Here is a 24,147-nt window from a genome sequence, read left to right on the forward strand (position 1 = left end):
TAAGTAGGAATATGTCGTGTCAGTGTATTCATTGCCAAGAAAATAAAAATGGGCTTAATATCTTATGCAACCCTATCACAACTGGAAGGTATTTCGAGTCTCCTCTCACTGACCTTACCTCGGGCTTAGCTCCATCATAAATATCCTAAATCACCCTAATGTAGGCTATAACCACGTCTCTATCCTCCAACCATCTCCATAGATTCTCTCTCGAGACTTTGTCGTATGCTTTTTTCAGAACAATAAACACTCTATGCAAGTCCTTCTTCATCTCTCTATACTACTCTAGCAATGTCCATACAAGGTGAATGTCTTTCATAGTCGAACGATCCAGCACGAACCCTAACTGGTTCTCAAAAATAGACACAATCCTCCTCACCTTCACTTCTACCACTCTCTCCCAAACATTCATAGTATGGCTTAGAATCTTGATACCACTATAGTTGTTGCAATTTTGGATATGTTATGGACTATTGGTCGGTATGTTTATTAATTGTTGGCTTGCCTAACGGCATCGTTGGTCTCCATCACGGCTTATGGTAGGAATTGGGTCATAACAGTCCATATAATATTCACGTCTCCACTACTCCCCCAGGCCCTATAGCCGGTAACTTTTCTCCCGTATGCTGAGCTTTGTCCTTGGTCAAGGCTCCCCTCCTAATCCTAGGTTGACCATACACATCCCTCTTCTTCCTTTTCCTTATGATCTCTAAGTCCATCACCAATAGCCTATGTTGAGTCGTGAGATCCTCACTCGGAATAACCGTACAATCCGTGCAAAGACCTCTATCATACTTCCTGAATAGTACATAATCAATCTGGATTTTTGCCACTGTATTCTGAAATGTGACCAAATGCTCCTCATTCTTCGAGAAACACGAGTTAGCAATCACAAAATCAAAAGCTTTAGCACACTGGAATTTTGAAGTTCCTCCTTCGTTTTTATCGCCAAAATCGAAGCCGGCATGCACACCGTCATAATCCCTAGAAGTCGTCCCGATGTGGTCATTAAAATTTCCTCTTATAATTAGCTTTTCGCTGTGCGGAATTCCATTCACCAACCCGTCTAAATCCTCCCAAAAGTGTCTTTTCACCTCTTCGTCCATTCCCGCTTGAGGCACATAAGCACTAATTATGTTTAAAGTAGACCCTCCTACAACCATTTTAATAGCTATCAGTCTGTATTCACCCTCCTAACCTCTACCACTAGCTCTCTGAGTTCCCTATCGACCAACATGTCTATCATGTTCTTGTCCCTTACCTTTCCTGAGTACCACAACTTAAATCCATCTACATCCCGAGCCTTAGTTCCCAATAGGGTTGCTTATCGGGCGGATCAGGCGGTTATTTACGCTTAATAGTTCGGCTTATTGGTTATCGATTTATAAATATAGTAATCCGCTAGCCATACAATAAGACATCGGGCAAATTGGTATCAGATTAACGATTATCGGGCGGTTATCGGATGGTTTATTGTCTAAACCAAATAGACTTCAAAAGAAGCTGTTGTTGTCTAGTTGAGCAAATATGTTTGAGAAAATCAAGGAGATTTATTGTGGAAATCATAAATAACTATCGATGGGATCTAGTTTAGATTCATAGTCATCAAAAGCAAAATCATAACGTTAAAATTTGATAAAAAGAAAATTCATAATTATTTTTCAAGGTTATAAATAATATAATTGATCTACATATAAACAATGAATTATGAATACATGTTTCTTGGTCTTACATATACTCTCAATTAGGGAAAAGAGAGAGACGATTGTTGGGCTAGGGGGTGCTTATCGGCTGCTACTGAGATTTGATAAATTAGGGATTTAGATTTTAGGCTTTAAGGTTTCAAATATTACATTATATACATAGAGGTAAAAGTATAAATATAAAAATTCTTTACGGGTTAACGATTTATCCGATAAGGAAATTGAGTAATTCGCCCTCAAAGCTGTTAAGTCGTTAATTATAAAATTTTAATCCGTTCACCAACCGTTACCCTGATAAGCCGATACTAATAAGCACTTTTTTGGTTCGGTTAACGATTATAGTTCGATTTTGAACAGCCCTAGTTCCCCATCTAGTCTCTTGAATATAAGTTATGTTGGTTTTCCTTTCGGGAGAACAAATGCTTACCAAATATCAATTTATAACAATATGGTATACACCACATATTTCGTATGTCACTTCTATCTTTTACAAACGAAGTCAAGAATTTTAAGTTCTTTTGGCTATGACTAAAACTGAGTCTATCACGAAGAATTGAGGTAAAGAAGAGCATTTTCAGCCTCTTTTTTTTTTCTTTCATGAATTCACTTTAGATCTGAGCGAAATTAAAAAGTGCTTTAATAATTGGTCGTACTTGTATACGGTCGAAACTAATTTCGGCCTTCGTACGACTAGTCAAGATAGGATCATAATGGACCGAAGAAAGTCTTCATAATATCGAGATGGGATCCGAAGATGGCACAAACGAGCTTCAAATTTCAGGTACAGGTCAAATACCAAGTTCGAAGTCATTATCGAGCTCGGGTCCGAATAGAACTATGATAAGATGTGATGGAATCGAGCTTAAGGGCCAGAGGCCAACCAATACCAAGCCCAAGTCATTACCGGACCCCGAGTCAACATCGACCTCAAACCCGCATCGAGCTCTAAAACTGGAAACCGACCAATACCGACCAATGCTGAGTCTGATCAAGATCGAGCTCATAGACAAGAGTCGTTGCAGCCGCACTAAGGGAGAGAATCTCGGTGAGAATTAGGAAAAAGCTGATTAATCATGGGTTTTCCACTATGTATTTTTAATTATATCTAAAGTAGGATCCCCCACTATAAAAGGGATGACTATATTTCTGTAAAGGGGATAAGTTTTTGGCATACGTTGTAACTCAGATACCATACACTCCCTATTGAAGAATTATCCTTTTTTAGCTTCATAGATTGATTAATCTTGCTTAATCCATAAATCATCCTCTTTTCAACTTTGCTTATTTTTCATTCTTTACAGTCAATATTCGATATTTCTATTTATTCTTACGATTTGTGTCAAGTTATACCACATACCCTTAGAACTACGTACAAATTCAACTTTATCTGTTTTTTGGGTAAACAGTTTGGCGCCTAGCATGGGGCTAAGTATAACAGTGGTTATTTGGTACGAATCTTTGCAAAACACACCATTTTACACTTGTTCTTGGAAGTATCTTTGATTTCGGATTAGCAACGACGAGCTATCAATTAAATGGCCTTACCTATCGACAACAAAACTGGTCTTCAAGGTGAGAACAACAACTTGACGTCCAGAACCAAAAGGACGCTTGTCGACGCCGTTGGAGCTCGAGTCGAAGTGCTATTAGACGTTAATTCGCATGTGGCCATTGAGGCAAACATATATTCTGAACCTGAAAATAGCATTCATGGTGGCACTCGATCTGCAGCTCGAGATACCTATAATATCGAGGAAAACAACGTCAGCTTGCGTATGATTTTCGAAATGTTGCAAGCTCAACAAGAAGGAATAGCTCAGTTGCAGAGTCAAATACAGATACCGAGCAGGCCGGAGCCCAGTCCTCCCCGAGAAATCGCTCACAGAACGGAACCAGCTATAGTAAGGTTAAATGAGCAAGAGTTGGGGACTAATCCCGGAGTTGCTAAGATGTTCGAAGAACTAACCAAACGAATAGAATCAGGAGAAAGGAGGATCAAAGAAAACGACAAAAAAGTGGAAACGTATAACTCCAGGGTTGATCAGATCCCGGGGGCACCACCGATATTGAAGGGATTAGATTCCAAAAAATTCATACAACAGCCTTTCCCCCCAAGCACGGCTCCTAAACTGATCCCAAAGAAATTCCGCATGCCTAAGATTCCTAAATATAACGGAACTACCGACCCCAACGAATATGTCACCTCTTACACATGTGCCATTAAAGGGAACGACCTAGAGGGCGATGAAATCGAATCCGTATTATTGAAGAAATTCGGTGAAACCCTGTCAAAGGGAGCAATGATATGGTATCATAATTTATCATCTAATTCTATCGATTCTTTTGCTATGCTTGCAGATTCCTTTGTAAAAGCGCACGCCGGACCCATAAAGGTCGAGACCAGGAGGTCGGACCTGTTCAAAGTAAGACAAAAGGATAACAAGATGCTAAGGGAGTTCGTATCTAATTTTCAAATGGAACGGATGGATCTGCCACCAGTCACAAACAATTGGGCAGTTCAGGCTTTCACTCAAGGTTTGAACGAACGAAGCTCGACGGCTTCACGGCGGTTGAAGCATAACCTGATCGAGTACCCAGCTATTACTTGGGCCGACGTGCATAATCGGTACCAGTCAAAAATTAGAGTCGAAGATGATCAGTAGGGTTCTGAACCCACTGCTAGAAGGGACATCAATCGAGAATAAGGTGATCAGGGACCGATACCAACCATATAGTGGAAACCACAGGATCAATGAATCGAGACGTAACCCCGGACAAGGCAATAAAAGAAGTGATCGAGGTCAAGGGTCTCATGGGCTGATGAACAGAAATGGGATCGACATGCCTACTGGACCTAAGGAATCACCACGATTATCAAAATATAAGTTTAGCATCGATGCATCTGCTATTGTGTCGGCTATCAGACGCATCAAAGACACTAAATGGCCTCGACCCATGCAGACCGATCCTTCCCAGAGGAATCCCAATCAAATATGCGAATATCATGGTACCCATGGCCACAGAATTGAAGATTGCAGGCAACTAAGAGAGGAGGTAGCCCGGTTATTCAATAAAGGGCACCTTCGAGAATGATTAAGCGACAGGGCCAAAAACCATTTCAAAAATAGGGATTTCGGTAAACCCAACGAACAGGAAGAACCACGGCACATCATCTACATGATCATCGGTGGCGTCGATACCTCTCAAGGTCCGGTGCTTAAACGCACTAAGACATCAGTTATGAGAGAAAAGCAACCTCGAACTCAGGATTACGCACCCATAGGAACCTTATCCTTTAATGATGAAGATGCAGAAGGAGTCATGAAACCTCACAATGATACACTGGTAATATCCGTACTTATGAATAAAACTAAAGTTAAGCGTGTGTTAATTGATCCAGGTAGCTCGGCCAACATTATTAGATCAAAGGTTGTAAAACAGCTCGGTCTACAGGACCAGGTCATACCCGCAACCCTGGTTCTAAACGGATTTAATATGGCATGTGAAACCACCAAAGGCGAGATAATTTTGCCGATAAACGTGGCCGGGACCATCCAGGAAACGAAGTTCCACGTAATCGAAGGCGACATGAGGTACAACGCCCTTTTTGGAAGGCCATGGATCCACAATATAAGAGTTGTACCTTCGACCCTCCACCAGGTTCTTAAATTCCCAACATCGAAGGGAGTCAAAATAGTGTACGCAGAACAACTGGCCGCGAGAGAAATATTTGCCGTCGAAGAAGCAATTTCGATATCCTCACCTTCGTCAACAAAGGGGTCGGACTCAAAAGGGGAACGAGATGCCAAATAGCAATCACAGACGTCAGCTTCAACCTAACCAGAAAATCAGAAGTTTGACGAAGATGATGATCAAAGGATCCCTCGATCCTTCATGGTCCCCGATGATTCCGACGCTACCCAATCAACGATTGAAGAACTGGAGCAAGTCATACTAATCGAGCATTTTCCCGAACGAAAGGTATACCTAGGAACGGTATTAACCCCCAAACTCAGGAAAAGGCTTATTCAATTTCTTATCGATAACATAGATTGTTTTGCTTGGTCCTATTTGGATATAACAGGGATCCCACCGGATATAACGATGCATCGGCTAAGCCTGGACCCTAGGTTCAAATCGGTGAAGCAAAAGAGAAGACCCCAGTCTGAGGTAAAGCACGCATTCATAAAGGACGAGGTAACTAAACTTCTTAAAATAAGGTCCATTCGGGAGGTAAAATACCCCTAATGGTTAGCCAATGTAGTTGTAGTCCCTAAAAAGGGGAACAAACCTAGAATGTGTGTAGAATATAAGGATTTAAACAAGGCGTGCCCCAAAGATTCTTTTCCGCTGCCCAACATCGATTGCATGATCGATGCCACAGCCGACCATGAGGTCCTTACTTTTCTCGATGCCTATTCGGGGTATAATCAAATCCAAATGAACCCGGAAGACCGGGAAAAAACTTCATTTGTCACCAAGTATGGAACATATTGTTATAATGTGATGCCCTTCGGGCTAAAAAATGCAGGAGCTACTTACCAATTCCTAGTAAATAAAATGCTCGAGGAACAAATAGGTAAATTAAATGGAATTTTATATTGATGACATGCTAGTTAAGTCCTTGCGCGCAGAGGACCATTTGGCTCATTTGCAGGAAACATTCGAGATTTTAAGGAAATACAACATGAAGCTCAACCTCGAGAAATGTGCTTTCGGGGTCAGTTCGGGCAAGTTCCTTGGCTTCATGGTATCGAATCGGGGGATCGAGATCAACCCTGATAAAATCAAGGCCATCGAATACATCGCCATCGTGGATAGTGTAAAAGTTGTATAGAGGCTAACAAGACGGATTGCTGCCTTAGGCCGATTCATTTCAAGGTCGTCAGATCGAAGTCATAGATTTTTCTCTCTACTCAAAAAGAAGAACGATTTTGCCTGGACCCCGAAATGCCAACAGGCATTAGAGGAATTGAAGCGATACCTATCGAGCCCACCACTGCTTCACACTCCAAAGGCAGACGAGAAACTTTGCTTGCACTTGGTAGTATAGAAAATTGCGGTAAGTGGTGTCCTAGTTCGAGAAGAGCAAGGTACGTAAGTTTCCGTTTATTATGTAAGTCGAACCTTAGGGGAAGCAGAAACTAGATATTCACACTTAGAGAAATTGGCACTTGCACTGATAAGCGCTTCTAGAAAGTTAAGACCATACTTTCAATGTCACCCCATATGTGTATTAACCACTTACCCACTTCATAATATTTTGCACAAGCCCGAACTATTAGGCCGATTGGCCAAATGGGCCGTCGAACTCAGTGGGTACGATATCGAATATCAACCCCGGACGGCCATCAAGTCTCAAATTTTAGCAGACTTTGTGGTCGTTTTCACGCCAACCCTCATACCCGAAGTCGAAAAGGAACTCTTGTTGAAATCGGGTACATCATCGGGGGTATGGAACCTTTTAACAGACGGGGCTTCGAACGTGAAGGGTTCCGGGCTAGGCATCGTGTTAAAGCTGCCTACGGGTGGCACTATTAGGCAATCTATCAAAACTACTAAGTTAACTAACAACAAGGCCGAGTATGAGGCCATGATTGCAGGTCTTGAGCTAGCTAAAAGCTTGGGAGAAGAAGTCATTGAAGCCAAGTGTGACTCTTTACTGGTGGTAAATCAAGTAAACAAAACCTTCGAAGTTCGAGAGGATAGAATGCAAAGGTATTTGGACAAACTACAGGTAACTTTGCACTGTTTCAAAGAATGGACTTTACAGCATGTACCTCGAGAACAAAACAGTGAGGCCGATGCACTTGCAAATTTGGGATCATCGGTCGAGGAAGATGAGATCAGCTCGGGGACTGTCGTTCAACTCTCGAGATCGTGATCGAGGAAGGTCATACCAAGATAAATTCTACAAGCTTAACCTGGGATTGGAGGAATAAGTATATTGAATATTTGGAGAACGGAAAGCTCCCATCGGACCCTAAAAATTTGAGGGCCTTACAAACCAAAACTGCTCGATTCACATTGACTGCAGATGGAACATTATACCGAAGGACATTCTATGGACCATTGGCAGTATTCTTAGGTCCAGGAGACACCGACTACATCCTACGTGAGATTTACGAGGGTACTTGTGGAAATCATTCTGGTGCTGATTCATTAGTCCGAAAAATAATCAAAGCAGGATATTATTGGATTGATATGGACAAAGATGTAAAGGAGTTTGTTCGAAAATGTGACAAATGCCAAAGGTTCACACCGATGATCCATCAGCCCGGAGAGCAACTTCACTCAGTCTTATCCCCATGGCCATTCATGAAATGAGGAATGGATATCGTCGGCCCTCTGCCATCGGCCCCGGGTAAAGCTAAGTTCATTTTATTTATGACTGACTATTTCTCTAAATGGGTTGAAGCACAGGCGTTCGAGAAAGTAAGAGAGAAAGAGGTTATAGACTTCATCTGGGATCATATCGTATGTCGATTTGGGATACCCGCCAAAATAGTGTGTGACAATGGAAAATAATTTATCGGCAGCAAAGTGACGAAATTCCTCGAATACCACAAAATAAAAAGGATATTATCGACACTATATCACCCTAGTGGGAACGGACAGGCCGAATCGACGAACAAGACTATCATTCAAATCCTAAAGAAAAGGTTGAACGACGCTAAGGAAAAATAGAGAGAAATCCTACCCGAAGTTCTTTGGGCATATCGAACAACATCAAAATCCAGTATGGGGGCAACCCCGTTCTCCTTAGTATATGGCTCCGAAGCCTTGATTCCAGTCGAAGTCGGGGAACCCAATGCCAGGTTTCGATATACAACAGAAGAGTCAAATCACGAGGCTATGAATACTAGCCTCGAATTATTGGATGAAAAACGAGAAGCTGCTCTCGTCCAATTGGCCGCCCAAAAGCAGTGGATCGAAAGATACTATAATCGAAGGACCAATCTTCGCCATTTTAAAATCGGGGACTTAGTGCTAAGGAAAGTCACCCTCAGCACCCGAAACCCAAATGAAGGAAAACTGGGTCCAAACTGGGAAGGGCCGTATCAAGTACTCGAAAACGTCGGTAAAGGATCCTACAAGCTCGGTATTATAAAACGGCAAACAACTAGCAAGCAATTGGAACGTGTCACACCTAAAACGATAAAACTTCTAAGGTACGACCCTCCCATGTTCGTTTATATTTAGAAACTAACCCTTGTAGGAGTTCAATCAGGAACAAGGATGAATCATTCAACACGAAGCCTTAGGTCTGAAAGCACGCGTTGCACTCTTTTTTCCTTAGACCAATTTTATCCCAAATGGGTTTTTCGGCGAGGTTTTTAATGAGGCAACCATTGATCGTGCTAACTTAAAATAATTAAACAGTATCCGAGGCCTCTTTACAATCAACCTCGAATACTGGTGGGGCATTACCCTCAAATATATCAAGTTCAATGCAAGAAAGTTACTTCATAACAACAGGGTTCCGATAGGAAAAATTGTAAGAGCCAAATGGTCAAAACGAACCATGCTCGTGTAGATTGCTCGATCCCTGGTACAAAATATAAACACATGTATAACGACATGAAAAGAAACTTCTTTTCCCATATCTCATATCTCACAACCCATCCTCTATTTCATGATCTATTACGCAAACAGGCTCAAGGACCGACTATTACCCCACAAATCGGGGACTCCCACTCAACCATTAAGCCTACAGACCACATTACTTCGAGTTCGAATCACTCACTCGACTACTAAGCCTACGGGCTACTCTTATTTTGAGTTTGAGAAATCACTCACTTAACCATTAAGCCTACGGGCTACATTACTTCGAGTTCGAGCAAGTACTCATTCGACTACTAAGCCTACAGGCTACTCTTATTTTAAGTTCGAGAAATCACTTACTCAACAATTAAGCCTACGGGATACATTACTTCGAGTTCGAGCAAGCACTCACTTGACTACTAAGCCTACGGGCTACTCTTATTTTGAGTTCGAGAAATCACTCACTCAACCATAAAGCCTATGGGCTACATTATTTCGAGTTCGAGCAAGTACTCACTCGACTACTAAGCCTACGGGCTACTCTTATTTTGAGTTTGAGAAATCACTCACTCAACCATTAAGCATGCGGGCTACATTACTTCGAGTTCGAGCAAGCACTCACTCGACTACTAAGTCTACAGGCTACTCTTATTTTGAGTTCGAGAAATCACTCACTCAACCATTAAGCCTATGGGCTACATTACTTCGAGTTCGAGCAAGCACTCACTCGACTACTAAGCCTACGGGCTACTTTTATTTTGAGTTCGAGAAATCACTCACTCAACCATTAAGCCTACGAGCTATATTACTTTGAGTTCGAGCAAGCACTCACTCGACTACTAAGCCTACGAGCTACTCTTATTTTGAGTTCGAGAAATCACTCACTCAACCATTAAGCCTAAGGGTTGTTTTTTATTCAAGTTCGAGAAATCACTTACTCGATCTTTAAGCCTACGGGCTACATTACTTCGAGTTCGAAGCACTCACTCGATTATTAAGCCTACAAGCTACATTACCTCGAGTTCGAAGCACTCACTCGACTATTAAGCCTACGAGCTACATTACTTCGAGTTCGAATCACTCACTCGACTAATTAGCCTATGGGCTACATTACTTCGAGTTCGAATCACTCACTCGACTAATTATCCTACGGGCTATACCACTTCAAGTTCGAACAATCACTCACTCGACTACTAAGCCTACGGGCTACCTTATTTTGAGTTTGAGCAAGCACTCACTCGGTTATAGAGGCTACAAGGTCCAAATTCAATCAAATTGCCTAAAGCCTTATGAAAACCTTCATAAGGCATGAATAAAACAAAATCTTCACAAGGCAGAGAATAAAACAGAGGCAAGTCGGGAATAGAAAATATATATATATATATATATATATATATATATATATATATATATATATAGAATGTTTACAACGCCCGAACAGGACCCTACAGAAAAACCAAAATGAAAACTAAGGGCTAAGTTTCTTGGCTATCTCCGGGGGCGGTCTCTTCTCTATCGGGCTCCTCCCCGCTTTCCGACCCACTCTTGCTCCCATCATCATTATCATCATCAAAAGCCAAGGCTTCAGCATTGGCTTCGAGCTCTTTAGCCCTTTTAATTTCTTCAGCGAGATCGAAACCTCGAGCATGGATCTCCTCGAGGGTCTCCCTCTGAGATCGGCATTTAGCAAGTTCAGCAACCCAATGTGCTCGAGTGTTAGTGGTCTCGGCCGCCTCTCTTTCCTGTACCTGAGGAGCTTCATCAACGGCCCGATAGACGGCCACGAATGCATCCACATTAGCGTTTGCTTTTTCGGTGTCAGATTGGGCCTCGGCAAGTTCGGAGGCCAACCGAGCCTCGAGCTCCTCTATTTTTCTTGATTGAACCAAGCTATTCTTCTTCTTTGAAGTTGATTTTTGGCCAATGATAATTGGGCTCGAGCAGTTTCTTTTTCTGCGGCAATACGGTCCATACCATCTTTCCATCCCAAGGACTCCGCCCTTATCATATCGACCTCCTCACGAAGCTTCCCAATCACCTCAAGCTTCTGCTGCAGCTGTGAGATCGAAATATTAGCCACCATTCCAGGATCGAGCCCATGGGTTTTTAATATTATTATTACCTGCTCGGTCAGGTCGGTCTGGTCTTTATGAGCCTTAGCCAACTCAGCTCGGGAAGTCTTTGATTTCTTCTTCCCTTTGCCCGAAGAGGAGTCTAAGGGCGTTCCTCTCCTCCGTGACCCATCGTAGGTCGGCCTCGTACCTATGCAGCTTAGCTCGAGACCAAGAACATGCTTCTCGATGAACCGTTGCAGCCTACATAAGAAAGAAGAAAAAAAGTTAGAGAAGAATAGCAAACATAAAAGTAATATCAACGAAGGGAGTTAAAGCTTACCCGATTCAGAGCTTGCTGCACTTCACAGAAAAGGCCTGACACATCACTAGGGCCAGCAACATCCTCGACCCAAGTAAACAAATCACTGAAGGGGTCCTCCCCTTCGTGAGACCAGTTTATCTCGAGGGCCCCCAAAGCTTGGGCTTCCCGAATCACCCCTTCAGAAAAGGCAGGGAGAGTGGGCGAGTCTCCGATTTCTATTGCCCCAAGCGACTCGCTTGGGGCGTTCTCCTCAGTTCGGAGAGCTTCAGGACCGGCCCCTTCTGATATACCCACCATTTGTTGACTTCGGTGGGAAGCATCCTCGATCTCTAACGATTCGGGGACTCTGCCCGAACCTTCCTCCGATATCTCCTCAGTCCGAGGTAGAGCTTTATAAATCACCATCGATTCAGCTGCCTTTGGGGCATCAATGGTTTTCTTCACTCGGGCCACCAGCACGGACCCGTCATTTTCTTCTTCTTCTTCTTTTTCTTCTTCTTCTTCTTCTTCTTCTTCTTCTTCTTCTTCTTCTTCTTCTTCTTCTTCATCCCTTAGATGCAGAACTGATTCTATGGTCAAAGGGATGGTATTCTTCCTTGGTTTATGAGCAATCCTTGTCTTCGATTTTGGATCTTCGGAAGCGGAGGCCCTTTTTTGCTTATTATCCTTCACCGATTTTGGGACAGAGGCCGAAGCCTCTTCCTCGACGGACGGGCCTACATACAAGAAAATTGATTTAAGTAAATGGAGAGCATCTCATTTGAATTACCAAAGATACGAGAAAGAGGCTTACCAGGATTTTTGGCCTCCCATCGGCCCTTTGACATATCACGCCATGAGCACTCGGCAGATGTAGAGGTTGAAGCTAGACCCCGTACCCAGTTCTTGAGGTCAGGAACTGCACCGGGCATCCAAGGAACCGCTGCATCACAAAAGGGGGATATCAGTGAGGAAGAAATAAAGGGGCAAAACAGTAGAAGATAACATCAGAATTACACTTACGCTTCATGTTCCACTCCTCGGGAAATGGCATCTTTTCAGACGGAATCAGGTCCGAAGTCTTCACTCGAATGAACCTGCCCATCCAGCCTCGATCCTTATCCTCGTCTATACTCGAGAACAGAACTTTGGTAGCCCGGCGCTGAAGCTTTATTAACCCGCCTCGAAAGAGGCGAGGGCAGTACAATCGAATGAGATGGTCAAGGGTGAAAGACATCCCCTCGATTTTATTCACGAAGAAACGGATCAAAATAACGATCCGCCAAGAAGAAGGATGGATCTGGCTTAGGGTTATTTGGTATTGACGGCAGAAATCGATAATAACAGGGCCGAGAGGACCTAACGTGAAAGGGTAAGTATACACGCTTAAAACCCCTTTCACGTAAGTGGTGATATCTTCTTCAGGAGACGGGATTACTATTTCTTTGTTCTCCCAATTGCAATCTTTTCTTATTTATTCAAGGTACCCCTCGGTTATTAAACACATATACCTCGATACTGGCTCACATCGGCCGGGAACCGACGAGCCTTTGTCGACCTTAAAATCAGAGGTAAGAACACACGCCCCAGGAACGTACTCCTCAGGCCGTGGCTCCACCGGTGTTTTATCGGCGGCAGAATGTGAAGAAGAAGCTTTTTCTTTTTGAGGAATGGTTTTTGATGTTTTCGCCATTTTGGATTTAAAGATCGAAAATAGAAGGAGGTAACAAAGATTTGATGCTTTTGAAGAAAGATTTTGCAGTAAAAAATCACAGATTTACGGATGAACTCAGAAGAAGAACTTGGAAAATTTGGAGATTGAAGATGTAAAAGTGATAAATGGTAAAAGGAGGGGCTATTTATAGATTGAGCAATGACGGTTCAATATTAGCAGTGACCGACCACCGTCTGACACGTGTTAAATACCTTGGTAAACTAAACCGACGGGACAGCTATCACGTACATCATGGTCGGGCTGGATGCAAACGTCAGTGCATATCCAATTGAGCCGTTGGCAAATCATATCGTTTCTCGCCACATCCTTCCCGAGAAATGAGGGGACTATCTATATACGGTCGAAACTGATTTCGGCCTTCGTATGACTGGTCGAGATGGGATCATAATGGACCGAAGAAAGTCTTCATAACATCGAGATGAGATCTGAAAATGGCACAAACGAGCTTCAAATTTCAGGTACAGGTCAGATACCGAGTTCGAAGTTATTATCGAGCTCGGGTCTGAATCGAACTATGATAAGATGTGATGGAATCGAGCTTAAGGGCCAGAGGCCAACCAATACCGAGCCCAAGTCATTACCGGACCCCGAGTCGGCATCGACCTCAAACCCGCATCGAGCTCTAAAACTGGAAACCGACCAATGTTGAGTCCGATCAAGATCGAGCTCATAGACAAGAGCCGTTGCAGCCGCACTAAGGGAGAGAATCTCGGCGGGAATTAGGGAAAAACCGATTTATCATGGGTTCTCCACTATGTATTTTTAATTATATCTAAAGTAGGATCCCCCACTATAAAAAGGATGACTATATTTCTGTAAAGGAGACAAGTTTTTAGCATACATTATAACTCAGATATCATACGCTCCCCTATTAAAGAATTATCCTATTTTAGCTTCATAGATTGATTAATCTTGCTTAATCCATAAATCATCCTCTTTTCAACTTGGCTTATTTTTCATTCTTTACAGTCAATATTCGATATTTCTATTTATTTTTATGATTTGTGTCAAGTTATACCACATACCCTTAGAACTACGTACAAATTCAACTCTATCCGTTTTTCGGGTAAGCAGTACTGGATTCTTCAATGCAGTTATAAATGTAGTTTTCCTTTTTCTTTTCGTACATTACATTTGTCCTCACTTTTTCTTCATCTAAACTGTCCATATATATTTTCACAAAAATATCCATTATACTTACTGAAGGTATCATCCTACAACAACATGAATTACCACATCTATTGTCTATATCTTGTATTTTTCAAAAATCAATATTCAAATTCTTTTTTCTTATGACGACAGTTGGATCTATCCTGAAGAATTCTGAAATTTTAAGTGATCAAACAAAAAAGTGAGAGCAATAACACACCCCTTCAACAGAGAAAAGGCCAAAAAGAAATTTAAAAAGAAAAGAAAAGGGACTTTGGGAAAATGTAGAGAAGATTACCTCAGGGTATTAACTGCCAATTCAGTTTCAACGTATATTGGAGGGGAACTCACTCTGTGTATAATTGCAGAAATATTTGAGTCTCCGTCCAATGATAACTCTAAAGCTCCTCCCTCCATTACCTTCACAAAACCCTTGCTTCAACTCTGTCCACTCTATAAACTTCAACCCTTTATCTAAAACCCTTCAATTCAACAGATTCTTGTTAAAAACCCCAAAGTGTCAATCTTTCAAGCAATCAGGCTGTCGAAAATCTCAATTTCAGAGCTTTAAATGCAGTGGGGTTAAAAATTCCAACGAAGAGACTAATAAGGTTGGCGGCGGAGGTGGTGATGGTGATGGTGGTGGTGGAGATGATGAAAAGGCGGAGAAGCAAAATGGGTTTCTCTCAGAATGGCTGGATTTTAGTTCAGATGATGCAAAAACGGTTTTTGCAGCATTGGCTATATCGCTTGCCTTTAGGTCCTTTGTGGCTGAGCCTAGATATATTCCTTCTTTGTCTATGTATCCCACTTTCGATGTTGGAGATCGACTTGTTGCTGAAAAGGTAATGTTTTCAAACCTCTTGCTGGATTTTCATCCATATTTTGATATTAGCAATTGCATTATATAAGTAAGTATTCGTGCATCTGCTATTGGAGAAAGAATGCAGAATTATGCTGGTTTTTTTGCTGTCATTTAAGAGCCTAAGTGTTGAATCTGAAATTGAATGTATCAAGGGATGTGGATCTAAAAGCTGATTTAAGGAATGTTATTCTGATTTATGCTTGTCTCTTTTGTTATAGCATAATGATATTTTTTTTGTCTTCATGAGTTCCGTGGAGCACAACACCAAATAGCTTCCTATGTTTTAAATAGACATGCACCCAGGGGCGGAGGCACAAACCGAGCTACAAGTTTGGGCAAACTCATAGCTTTTGCTCAAATAGTTTATTTGGTGTTTATAATTCATTAAATATGTACACATATTAAATTTAGAACCCAGTCAATTAACACTTGAAGTCGTCATTCTAAAATCTAAAACCCGTAAGATTGAATTTCTGGCTCTGCCTCTGCATGCACCACCTTACTTTAGACTAGGTTAGTGTTGCTAAACTTGTTTGTATACACTACATCTTAAGAGCAAATTCTATCTTGTTTCTTCTCTTAAACCATATTTTTTTAAGTTCCATTTGTATGCAATCGTATCAATACAATTGATCTAAGGGTATCAGTGGTGTTTTAAGATTCCACAAAGGTTGCTGTTTATTCCCATCAAACTTGCCCTCTATTTTATTGTGCATTTAGTATATGACTAGTCCATGTAGATTCAAAGTCATTTCCTTCACAAACTATTGCAATCTTATTATTTACAGGTCTCTTACTATTTCAGAAAGCCATGTCCCAACGACATAGTTATTTTCAAGAGTCCTCCAGTGCTTCAGGAAGTAGGATACACTGATGAAGATGTCTTTATTAAGCGGATTATTGCTAAGGAAGGTGATCTTGTGGAGGTGAGCTCACAACATACAAAACAGTTATACTACTTCATAGGTGAACTTGCCTTCTTGCTTAGAAGATAAAGTGATGGTATTTCATAACCTCCGCCAGTTGTCCTATACTGAGTTTTTTCCCCTTAATGACAGTGACTGAACAAATTATAAGGTCGACAGCAAACCTGGGGCAGATCTACCTCATATTTTGAGTGTTGTGCGAAAATGTGAAAACTTCTCACTTATTTTATACTGCTTCAAGAATGTAAAATATTAAATAGTCCAGACATCTTTGCACTTCTCTTTTCTTTCGAAATCCAATTCTACCCTCGTAAACAGCCAGACCAGTCATGAAATTTAGGGCTGGTATCTTTTGTCAAAACCCCCTGTATCTTGTGTTTGGAAAGTGCAGGTCTTTCTCTGTTTCTATTCTTGTGATGGTAATACCTAAGTGCCATTGCCTCCAGCATATCTTGATGTTTAGTTTGTGCCGTCACGGTAACTTGCAACCAATAACACATTGTTGATAGCTACTTTATTTTGTAACATTGAGATGTTTTTCCAGTATCCTCTCTTGCAGGAGAATGCATGGTCAAATTTGTCTAACAAAGTTGGTTTACTGGTTTTAAGCGACAACAAAGTTTATCCAGTCAGTGGCTGGTCTCGGTGATGCTCTCTTTTGGCATCTATATTACTCCCTGCATCACCTTTTGAATGTTCACCTTTGCTTTTCATCTACCCCAAAGTAGTGCCTACTTTCTCAGAAAAGAAAACATGCATTTAATCCTGTATGAAAAAGGTAATAGGGAACCCCTTTTAAACTGTCCAATACTAACTTTACCCTTTCCTTAAGCAACAAGAAATAACTCAAGTGTTACAGGTTTAACCATCTGATTATTAATTTTCATCCTCTCTTTATCATTATGCCGAGTGAAAATAAGAGACTCGGTTTTACATCGACGGAGAAAGGATTTTTCTATTTAAACCTCACCAGACTTTTGTATTATCCAAGTCTTGCTCTACGAAGGTTGGGGGAAAGGTTTTTCTTTCTCTTTTTGATTCAACAAAGAATGCCAGTGGACTGCGATTTTTCACATCAAATTCGTAGATTTGCATTATTTGAATTCTCAGAGAGGAAAAAATGGAGAGGACTAATGGTATTGATTCAAACTTGCTTAGCTGTTTCTCTTCATGCACATGACAATTATTACATATTCTATTTACCAGAACAACAACTAGTAATTATGGTTCTATTGTTTTTCAATGTTAGGTCCACTCTTATTAGCATTTCTTTATACTACATTATCTCTTCTTTCCCCAACGCTAGATTAATTCGTATTATATTTTCATATACTGCAGTAATTACCAATATGATCTCCAATAGTGCAACTGAGGTCATTTGCAAAACGCATGTTCCTGTTTGGTTCACCTTTGCATTTATATGGACCAATTCCTGGCAACATAAATGAAGTATTTTGGATTATTCTTTCTAGTGCAGGTTCATAATGGAAAGCTAATTGTAAATGGTGTTGTGAGGAATGAAGATTTTGTTCTTGAGGCGCCAAAATATGAAATGACCCCAGTGGTATTTTACATTGTTTTTATTTAACTCGACTAATTCGGCAGTCAGCTTCCCTGTATTCTTTCTTAACAATGGAAACTTAAGCAAGTGTTGAATAATCGTAAGTATTGGCTCGTCCAGAGCTATGACTCTTTAAGCAAGTCAGCAGTCATGGTTGCGATCAAACTGTACTTTATCTCCACATAGTGTGTCAGAAAATATCTCCTCTTCTTACTGTTTCTATTGTGTTCTGCAGAGGGTACCTGAGAATTCAGTATTTGTGATGGGTGATAATAGGAATAACAGCTATGATTCACATGTGTGGTAAGTTTACTCGCTCTTGAAACTGAAGGTATCTTGTGAATTGCCACATCCATAACTATGCTTATATCAAAAGTATGATATTGTTTAATTAGGGGTCCCCTCCCGGCAAAGAACATAATTGGCAGATCCATATTCCGATATTGGCCTCCAACGAGAGTGGGTGGAACAGTTTCCCGAGAAGGTTGTGCTATCGACGAGCAGGGAACTAGTTTAGCACCTCAGTGACTAATTTAGCTTTACAACTGAAGCCATAGTTTCTTCTTTTTTCCCCTTGCCTTTGCTTAAACTCACTCTATAATTTGGAGTCAACCATATGTTTAATTATAAAATTAATCATTTGTAAGGCAATTTTTGTGGATAGCATAATTGGCACAGTCCGAGGTCTTACTGTATTAACATTAGCAGCCTTTAGCTCAATGCTCTCACTGTATACTTTCTCTCTTTTATTTCAAATAAACCCGATTGTCATGGTCCTCTGTTCCACTTCAACTTATAGAACCACATATAATACTAAGTTATATGATGCGAAATTAAAATTTCAGATTTTGCTTTTTTGTCAGTATTGTTTTTCGTGCCTTTGATGTATTTGACATATTCAAAGTGCATTCAACACGAATATGTCTCAAGAATCAAGAACAGCATAAATCTTTGTACATATAGTTCTCTGTGAACTGACAAATTCTGAATGCTCAGTAGATCATATTCATAGCGCTATACAATCCTAGTGGGAATGAGGTAAGTATGAATTGGGAGTTAGGAAAGGGCAGGGGATGATTGCATGTCTTATTAGTTTTGTGATGCAAAATTATTTAGATAAGCTTGTTTACTTCATATGGTTACGAGAGGGGATTCTGCTACTGCGTGCATTTTAATGCTATACAACTTGAGTTTCAGATGTTAAGGACATATAGTCTAAGAAAATATAATTAAGGTTGAAAGTCCCTAAGAGTCTGATGCGTTACTCCAAATGCTGCCCACCACTAGCAGTATGCAACAAGCAACCCGACGGTTCTACTAAAACTAGTCGACGACTGCTAGTCTTATGCTAAAGTGTACACATGTAGCCTTACATTTTTGCCAAAAAATACTAAGTAATTTCTTCTCATGCCTAAGCCTTGACAGAGGTACTTGGTACCTGTGTTGGTGGAAGGTAGCTAGAATCCAGTGGAATAGTCAAGGTGTGTGCTAGTTGGTCCTGAAAACCCCATTATCAGGGGCAGATCTATGTAGATAGGCCGATGCCTCAGTTGAAAATTTGTATATATGTATAAGAAATAGACTAAATACAAGTCGTGCCGCCTGGAGTATCAAAAGAGTGAAAAGTGCCAGTGGTTGTGAATTTAGCGACGCCAATTTGAAGCCTAACTGGTACACTTTTTTTTTTCAGCATGCTGCCTTTGGTATACAAACCACCGATGAATTTGATAAATAGTATAACTTGACGTGCTGGTTAGAAGCTTAATCTTGCTTGAGGTGGTTTGAGGTTCGAACCACATCTTGGACATTCTTGTTGGCAAATATTTATTAAGGGAGCCTCTGTTGTTATAGATTTGTGGTTAAGTAGAATTGAACTCTAGACCTATTCTATCTTAACACTCAACTAAACCATCAAACAATGGCTCTCCTTGTCTAAATAATTGATGATAAATATCATTTATTGATTCTCTTATGTGATATTAACAACACTCACGCAAAATCCTACATACGCCCTGCCCTTGTTCAAAGATGTGTGGCACCCGGAACCTCCCTCTGATCCAAGATTCATGTTGCTTTATTGGCCATAAACAATAGTCAAACTTTGTCATAGAAAACACATAGCAAAAGTAAGTGATCAAAGGCAGTTTTGTTGAAACAACCAGGATGTTGGTCATGCTAAAGCACACCCTAATGAATTGATTCAAAGTTGTAATTTGTTCTGGCAGGTGAGCCATAAGATAGAACAAACTTAATCTTCTGAGTGACCAAACAGGCATATGAAATCATTAGAATCGCTGTTAGTAGTATATGTTGGAGAATGGAGTGGATGTTGCAACCTCAATCAAATGCACAGGAACCCTGCTTGAATTTTATTTCTTTTGTGCTTCTTGAGCTGATGAGCAAGGAACAAGAGATGTGTTTCCGATGCTTTGTCTTCACCAGCTTGCCAACTAAATATCCTTGTGACAGGATTTCAAAGTCTAATTTCAATGGAACCCCGTCACTGCCATCTGATTTTACTAAGGCTATCCCAGCTCCATATAGGGGGACTCTACACCCATCCAGGTTCACAGACATACTGCGCTGGCTCTTTTTTGGTTGATAATATTCGTCCAACTGCATCCATAAGTTGTAAATCATCAGGTAAAAAAAAATGCTGACAACATGTTGCTTAAAGAACATGACACTGGCACTATACAAAACCAAAAATCGGGTAACATGTGATTGATATTTTTTTCCCTGTCATCCATTATGTCGAGGTTTGATCCTCTAAATAATATAATATTTCTTCATGGATAATGAGAAGGGGAGCCTTGTGGTAAAGTTGCTGCCATGTAACCAGGAGGTTAGAGGTTCGAGCCGTGGAAACGGCCTCTTGCAGAAATACAGGGAAAGACTGCGTACAATAAACCATTGTGGTCCGGCCCTCTCCCGGACCCTATGCATAGCGGGAGCTTAGTGCACCGGGCTGCTCTTCTTCATGGATAATGCAGGTTTATCTGTCAGTATTAAAATTCTTGAGATTATAATTGACTTCATCAAAGATATCACTCTGGTAAACTCACCTGGCCAGTTGCAACTGTGATTTCTGAAAAGAAAAGATTGACAGGGTTGGAGCTGACATGAACTCCAAAAAATGTAGCAGGGTTATATATGACCATGGTCACAGAACAGTTAACTGTAAGCAACTTGGTCGGAACACCTGTGCGGTCTGACCCTTGCCCAAAATAGAAGTTATGTACCCTGCAGGCCTAGCAGAAAATCCACTTTATATGAATAAAAGTTAATCAAAGATTATACTAAAATGCAGCGGATTGTAAGTTTTTAGAGCAATCACCAGATTTTCACCCATGTAGTATCAACATAATGCAACCTCGAAATGAAATGATCAAGAATTTCTTTCTGAGAGAAACTCAGTCCTTAAAATATCAAGGAAAAATCTAAGCATGACTTTGGTCCTTGAAGGATTAAACATGTTAACTAGGACATTATGCTGCCAGTTTGAGGAAATCAGCTTATATCGTGCACAAGGTTCTTAAAAATCAAGTTCCACAGCTTTTGTGACCATCAAAGGGAATATTGAGAACTAATAGGATTGTGCAGGAGCAACTTATAATTCACAAGTCACAAATCTGTATAATCTATTTCAAAAGCATCAGTACTACTATGCATATTCCCTGGCCTTATATGATGGTTATAATCTCCTTCGTCTTACCCTTTTTTTTTTTTTTTGTTGGTATAATTTAGTTTCCCCAATATTAATAATAGTGATAAGAACAAGTTCTAGACAATAAACAGACTCGTAATTCAATTAATGAAACAAGTAGCATGATTTTTTAGAAGAATACCTTCATACTGATGTGAGGTTGGTAAGGTCTACTAGCTCCCCACAAAATCAAGCAAAAGAAAGCAAAAAAAGCTCCAAAACCCATGAGAGCAATAAAAAATAGGCAGCGTCTTGAATAGGCTTGATTCATATGATCATAATCAAGATCCTCTTCAATCACAGCACATTCTTGCCACCCTTTCCCACTTCTCCTCCGATTGTAACCCCTCGCCCATCGCCAATTCCCCGAAAGGCGGCTAGAGGAAGAGTCCCTAGATGAATGAGAAGGGGAATCAATGGGGCTGTGATAAGCAGGAGTATTTTGCATGGAGGATGATGACTTATCAGCATCATCGTGGGAATCACGTGATGGGCTCTGTACATAGTAAACTGGCAGTTTTGGGGATGTAAGAGACGATGATGTTGCTGTGCTTGCATTATCAGATTCATCCCTGCTGTTCATCATCATCTTCTTCTTCCAAGATTCACAATCAGAAAACTCACATGCCAAACACTATGCCAGAATTGCCTTGAAACTACTAGTAAAAATCCCCTTTTTTCAGTAGCTAAGGGAACTTTTGTATTGTAGTAGTTAGTTTAAAGATTTTGTCCTTTTTCGTATGGCGAGATTATTTATCAAAGCTAAATAGTAAAAGCACAACTTTTGGTTGGTTATCAAGAAGAATCAGACAGATGTATGCTGTTCTGTTTCATCATAATGATGATTACTGGAATCTGTTTACAATGTATCTCTAGTTTTTATGGCTTTTTCTTGCCCCTAACATAAACTTCGGTATGAAAGCAATTTTAAGGTTGCCTTTTAAAAAGCACTATATAAAAGGAAAGAGACAGTTACTTAGGTGTAACACCTCGTAACGTCCGAAGAGGAGGAGACTAGACTTGGTACAATAAACTGTGTTTATTCGTCTAGAGGACCCTTTTGGCTGTTTCAGAAATCCCGAGTCCTTGGCATATTAACAGCTCCAATTTATGCGTATGGAACTCTGCAAATTGGCCTATAAACTAGTAAGCATTACTTTGATGACCTTTCCTTAAGTATTACAATGACCTCTCATCTCGGCTTGACTTTGCTTCGTTCAAAGCTCGATTAAGATCAGGTTGCTCAAAATGGCTCGGCTCAATTGACTCTATTAATCATGTAATTTTTGTTTTAAAATTAAGTTCATTTCTTATTGTTAATATATTTATTTAATAATTACTATAAACTTTATTATTTCGTACTTCTTGATTTGATGTAAGTAAATTTTAATCGTTGCATAACTTAAGCCTACTTAATGGATGAACTAAATTGCAGCTAAAGTTTATTTAAGAATTTCAAATTATTATTGATGTTCAATTCAATATAATATTTTTTATTATATTTTTTATTTATTTATTTGCTCAAAAGTTCTATTTTGTGCTCTACACTTAATTTAAGTGAATTCGAATTTAATTTATAATTTAAAGTAATTATTCACGTAATTCAATCACATTTTACTCAATTCTCTATTACAGTATTGTTCATTATATTTAAAAGTGTTGGTTTTGAAAGATTGGATATGCTAAAATGATAGATCGATAATTAAAATTCAACATATATAGATTTTGTTTTAGTGATGATGACGTGATTCTAATTAGATGCTTAAACTATAAAATTATACTTTATGCACTTTTGTATAACAAATATAGAAGAGCTGACTCGGTCTCAGTTAGAATTATTGTACAGTTCAATGGCCTCGGTTCTATTCAATAGGGGCATTTTCGTAAAAATTACACAGGCGGCCTATTTGGCCGCCCCCATTTAACTTATACCCACTTTTTAAAAAAGTTTTAACTTATACCCACTTTTTAAATAATTTCAGGCCTCTTTGTCCTCCTCCTCCTTCTTCGGGTGATATTATTCTTTCCTCTAGATGATATTATTATTCATATGGTACAAGGTGAGTCCCGAAACGATTGTGTGGGTTGCCAACAGGGACTACCCAATTTTATTTTTATCAACTGAACTTTTCGTTATCGCTATTGATGAACGTAAATTTCAAAGTGTTGGACCGATCAAGGAAGTCATATTTCTGAACACAAGTAGGCACAAGTGCATCTTCTTCACATAAAGCGAAGCTCTTGGATTCAGAAAATTTGGTTTAATTGATGATTTGTCAGGGAAGCCACTATGGCAAAGTTTTGATGAACCCACTGATACCTTCCTTCCTGGTATGAGGATGGACGACGGGAAGTTCAAGTTGACTGCTTGGAATATTACCCAAAAGGACCTAAGCACTGAAGTGCATCCTCTAGGAGCTGAAGTTCAGCAGATACTAAACAAACTTCAGCTACTAGAATGCTGAAGTTCAGCAATTACAAAACAAAAACTTCAGCCAAAATTGCTGAAGTTCAGCAATTATTAAACTGAAGTGCATCCTCTAGGAGCTGAAGTTCAGCAAATACTAAACAAACTTCAGCTCCTAAAATGCTGAAGTTCAGC

At 40.2% G+C, this 24,147-nt stretch overlaps 3 protein-coding genes across 4 annotated transcripts; 1 reads left to right on the top strand and 2 right to left on the bottom strand.

The window, feature by feature from the left end:
- Positions 1-572: 572 nt before the first annotated feature.
- Positions 573-1,163, bottom strand: LOC104115539 (uncharacterized). The gene has a single exon (XM_009626206.1). It carries the CDS (start codon positions 1,161-1,163, stop codon positions 573-575), a length of 591 nt encoding a protein of 196 aa, XP_009624501.1.
- Positions 1,164-14,657: 13,494 nt separating this feature from the next.
- Positions 14,658-18,631, top strand: LOC104115536 (chloroplast processing peptidase). 2 transcript variants are annotated; one of them, XM_009626202.4, is made up of 5 exons: positions 14,666-15,332; positions 16,141-16,278; positions 17,756-17,842; positions 18,075-18,142; positions 18,235-18,631. In XM_009626202.4, the coding sequence occupies exons 1-5, from the start codon at positions 14,877-14,879 to the stop codon at positions 18,365-18,367; spliced, it is 882 nt and encodes a 293-aa protein (XP_009624497.1). In that variant the 5' UTR covers positions 14,666-14,876; the 3' UTR covers positions 18,368-18,631. The 2 variants fall into 2 exon arrangements, with proteins under 2 accessions (XP_009624498.1, XP_009624497.1); XM_009626203.4 differs by lacking the exon at positions 17,756-17,842 and having other exon boundaries at positions 14,658-15,332.
- A 294-nt stretch (positions 18,632-18,925) lies between these two features.
- LOC104115537 (uncharacterized) lies at positions 18,926-22,601 on the bottom strand. The gene is made up of 3 exons (XM_009626204.3): positions 21,688-22,601; positions 20,905-21,090; positions 18,926-20,455 (listed from the first exon to the last, which is right to left on the bottom strand). Exons 1-3 carry the CDS (start codon positions 22,132-22,134, stop codon positions 20,177-20,179), a joined length of 912 nt encoding a protein of 303 aa, XP_009624499.1. The 5' UTR covers positions 22,135-22,601; the 3' UTR covers positions 18,926-20,176.
- Positions 22,602-24,147: the final 1,546 nt, after the last annotated feature.

The sequence above is a fragment of the Nicotiana tomentosiformis genome, chromosome 11 (genome assembly GCF_000390325.3).
Source record: "Nicotiana tomentosiformis chromosome 11, ASM39032v3, whole genome shotgun sequence".
NCBI classification, from domain to species: Eukaryota; Viridiplantae; Streptophyta; class Magnoliopsida; order Solanales; family Solanaceae; genus Nicotiana; species Nicotiana tomentosiformis.